The sequence below is a fragment of the Mauremys reevesii genome, linkage group 4, assembly GCF_016161935.1.
Source record: "Mauremys reevesii isolate NIE-2019 linkage group 4, ASM1616193v1, whole genome shotgun sequence".
NCBI classification, from domain to species: Eukaryota; Metazoa; Chordata; order Testudines; family Geoemydidae; genus Mauremys; species Mauremys reevesii.
Genome location: NC_052626.1, coordinates 122,297,387 through 122,301,759, shown reverse-complemented (window position 1 = coordinate 122,301,759; position 4,373 = coordinate 122,297,387). Strand labels below are relative to the sequence as shown.

Here is a 4,373-nt window from a genome sequence, read left to right as displayed (position 1 = left end):
CAGACACTATAAAGTACCCAGCTCAAACCCAAACACATACCAGGTATATTTCATTGGAGAAAATTTGTGATAATGTACATGAATCTGGAAACTCCCTATGGGGAACTGGATGCCTAATTCCAGTCAATTTTATGGAGACTTAGATGTCTAAATCTCCTAGACAGCCTTGAAAATCTCAGCCCTGTTAAAAAGTGAGTGTAAATCTAAAGCTCCATCCCAACTCTTCCCAGACATCACAGCGGCTGGTTTCCTGTAAGATATTCACTACCTACTTTCAAGACCAGTGGTGTCATTCAGATTTAATTCATGCCATGAAATTTCCTTCTTCCATGCTGCTCACTCTTATTATCCCGGCAGGTATGGTTTCATGCACCCCTGTATAAATGGCTAAGCATTAACTTGAGCATGAGTTCGAACCCTGGCCTTACATTGCATGGTAGATGTACTGTGAGGTGACTGGTGCTTCGAAAAGTCACTGTTGTAATTTGCCATACCCAAAAGATTCAGCAATGGCCAGTGATTTTGGTAGCCTCTGTTTATGCGTGCCCAACTTCAGTCCCCTCAGTCCTGATTTCCAGAAACTTCACCACTCCAGCTGAAGTCAACGGGAGCTGTAAGTACTCAGCACTTGAGAAAATAAGGCCCAAGGTCTTTTACATTGAGATCCCAATAACAGTGGCATTCACAACCAACGACTATCTTTGAAAACGTGTCTGTATATGTTTGGTCACCTAAACTACCTGCTCTTTAATTGTGTGACTCCTAAACTCATAAAGAGTTGTGTGGGGGACTTTTGGTGTGAGTACTGAAGAAATATTACATCTGACTGAGCATTCATGACATTCTCCCTTTCAACAAACACAGCTTTGAATATAGTATCACACACACAAATGTCTCTCAAAAAACAGATGAGTTGGGCTGTGGATCTGATTGAAGCAAAATCACAAAATTTAATTGAACAAATATCTGTCAATGGTTTTGGACATTAAAACCAGACCTGGTTATTGCTCATGAATCCATTGTTGCAGTGTGAACTTTTCCCTTTTATTCAGTAATTCTAAACAATATTTAAATCAACCTCTTCTATCTTACACTGAAAAAAACAATTTTAAAGTATTTTATTATAGGCACAGGGGAGCAAGCCATCATTTAATAACTGACATGGCCTTTTTATGCACATAAGGCCTCTATTCAGGAACACATCTCTCTTCAAAGCAGCACTTAAATACATGTTTAACTTTAAACATGTGCTTAAGCCCCACTGAAGTCAAAGGGAGAGATCTTAAACATGTGCTTAAGGTCTTTCTGAATCAGAGCCAATGGGCAGGTCTACGCTACGGGGACAGGTCGATCTAAGCTACACAGTTTGAGTTACGTTAGTTGCATAACTCAAGTTGATATAGCTTTGATATACTTACCACGGGGTTCACATTGCACTGGGTCGACAGAAGAAACTCTCCCGTAGACTCCCCGTACTTATCTCGTTCTGGTGGAGTCAATGCCAGAGTGATAGTCTGTTGATCCAGTGGGTCTTCACTAGACCTGCTAAATTGTCCCCCGGTGGATTTATCACCGCAGCATTGATCCACCCCATAGTGGAGACAAGTCCTATGTGTGCAGAGAAGCCATTGAAGGAGTTGGTTGTCCTATTCTGACACCCTTTGGAGGAAAATGGGCCCTCAATTTTGCCTCTATTGCTCTCCTCAGGGCATCCTTCACATCCTTGTTCCTCAAGCTGTAGATGAGGGGGTTCAGCATGGGGATCACCACAGTGTAGAACACGGAGACCATTTTGTCTGTGTCCAATGAGTAGCTGGTGCTGGGTCGGAAATACATGAAAAGAATTGTCCCGTGGAACATGGAGACGGCTGTCAGGTGAGAGGTGCAGGTGTAGAAGGCTTTGCGCCTGCCCTCGGCGGAGCGGATCCACAGCACAGTCACAATAATTAAGATGTATGAGATGAGAATGGTCACAATGCTGATCACCTCAATCAGACTGCCAAAGAGGAAAACAAGCAGCTGATTGATAGAGGTGCCAGAAGAGGAGAGCTTTAGAAGTGGGTTGATATCACAGAAAAAATGATTCAGGATATTGGAGTCACAATAGGATAATCTTAACAAACCGCTCGTGTGTATCACGGAGTTCAGGAAGGCCCATAGATATGAACCAGCCACTAGCTGCAGGCAGTGCTTTGGCGACATGATGACCATATACAGCAGTGGGTTACAGATGGCTACATAACGGTCATATGCCATTACTGCCAGCAGAAGGCACTCAGAGATGACAAACAATATGAAGCTAAAATATTGGATGATGCACGCTGTATAGGAAATAGCTTTCCTCTCTGCTAAGAAGCTCATCAGCATCTTGGGAGTGATGACTGTGGAGTAACAGGCATTCACGAGAGACAAATTCTTGAGAAAGAAGTACATGAGGGTGTGAAGACGGGGGTTGATCCTGATTAAAACCATCATCCCCAGATTCCACACCAGGGTGATAACATAGATCACTAGGAACACCACAAAGAGGGGGACCTGCAGCTCCAGACGATCTGTCACACCTATGAGAATGAACTCGGTCACTGCCGTACAATTTCCTCCAGCCATTCATTCAGCCTGGGGCACTAGCTGCGGGAACAACCATAAAGGAAGGCCCTAGTTCTTATGCAAACGGTGTATGCTAATATAAAGAACTGTGGTCATATGCGTAAAGACCCTTTGAGTTGTGGAATGGAACCAGGGGTGGCTCCAGGCCCCAACATGCCAAGCGTGTGCTTGGGGCGGCAAGCCACAGGGGGCGCTCTGCCAGCCGCCGCAGAGGGTCCGCTGGTCCTGCGGCTTCGGTGGACATCCCGCAGGCGTGCCTGCAGAGGGTCCGCTGACTGCGGGAGGTCCGCTGAAGCCACGGGACCAGCGGACCCTCCGCAGGCAAGCCGCCGAAGGTAGCCTGCCTGCCGTGCTTGGGGCGGCAGAATGCCTAGAGCCGCTCCTGAATGGAACCTGGAACAACTGATGGGAAAACCCAGAACTCTTTCACTTCTTCTAAGGGAGAAAAAAATCCTTTATCTCTAGGAAAGTGCATTACCCTGCCATTTAGTCTGATTTACACATTTTTGACCCTGATTCTGCTGATATTTTAATTTCACTCAGTGGAATGCCTCGCATGAATAACAATATATTCAATTTTGTGGGACTGGTACCTTAGACAATAGTAGAATCCGTGGATCTCCATTACACCTGGGAACAATAACATGGTTAGGAGGAACGCATAGTTTGCATCGCACTCTCTGGTTATTGGTTGACATACTTTCATTGAGAAAATATTTAAAAAATGGAGCTTCCAAATTTATCCCTTCTGGACACTGCAGCCATGCTGACTCAATCCTATAGCTTCTTGTTCTTCGGCTGCTGAAAAATTACCACACGTACACGTCTAATGATCAGACTAAAAGCGTGTCGCCAGGGGTGAATATTTCTGAGAAAATTAACAACAGTGAACATATTTTTAGAAACATATTCATAATAAGAAAAAATATTCTATGTATAGATTGATCTTTTAACCTGTCTTTATAGGGATAAGAAATTGCCTGTAAACCTGTTTCATCGTATGTCAATATCCTCAATGCACCTCTTTCCTCACCCCATGTCACAATAGCGATTGCCAAATCATACAATTGTTAATTGCACTTAGCTCATGTCGCACATTCCAGTTTGTGAAATTATGGGGATGGCTTGGTTCTCATTCCTAACACCCTGGCAAGATGAAAGGTAGTGAACGTCCAGTGCGATCATGAGGTATGTATGTGTCGAAGAAAAACTCAGTTCTCACTTTTTGTTTGGATGCAGCAAAATCAAATACTTTATTATTTCTCCAGTAATTACCATGGAGGGAGAGAGTGCCATAGGACACAGGGTCCTGGACAGGTCTCTCAACTGGTAAAACAATCACAGCAAGCCTTTATACCTTTTACAGACAATTTCTAGCAATAATACAGACAGTAAAAAACAACAAATACATTTTGTTTATACATAAGCTTTCTGCTATCTCACTAGAAAAACAAGACTGCAAGACTGCACATTGCAAGGTCGTAATAACTTTCACACAATTCACTCTGTCTTACATTATCTTGCTTCCTCACGTCACCAGGGTCACAGTTAACCTAACTCATGCTAACTAACATTCATTAAGATCTCTTCAAAACCTTGTTAATTATTTACTGGCTTCCACACTCCCCCCTTTTGTACTTCTAGTACAACAAACATTTCAAATCCCAATTTGCATCAAACCATGGATATCAGATTCTACAGCAAATATGTCAATCTTAGGGTTTCCATGGGATGTAATGACAATGCATGATCAGCACGAACATGAA

General features: G+C 43.3%; 1 protein-coding gene across 1 annotated transcript; it reads right to left on the bottom strand.

Moving 5' to 3' along the window:
* Window positions 1-1,608: 1,608 nt before the first annotated feature.
* Window positions 1,609-2,607, bottom strand: LOC120403999 (olfactory receptor-like protein COR4). The gene has a single exon (XM_039536013.1). It carries the CDS (start codon window positions 2,605-2,607, stop codon window positions 1,609-1,611), a length of 999 nt encoding a protein of 332 aa, XP_039391947.1.
* Between the last annotated feature and the right edge of the window lie 1,766 nt (window positions 2,608-4,373).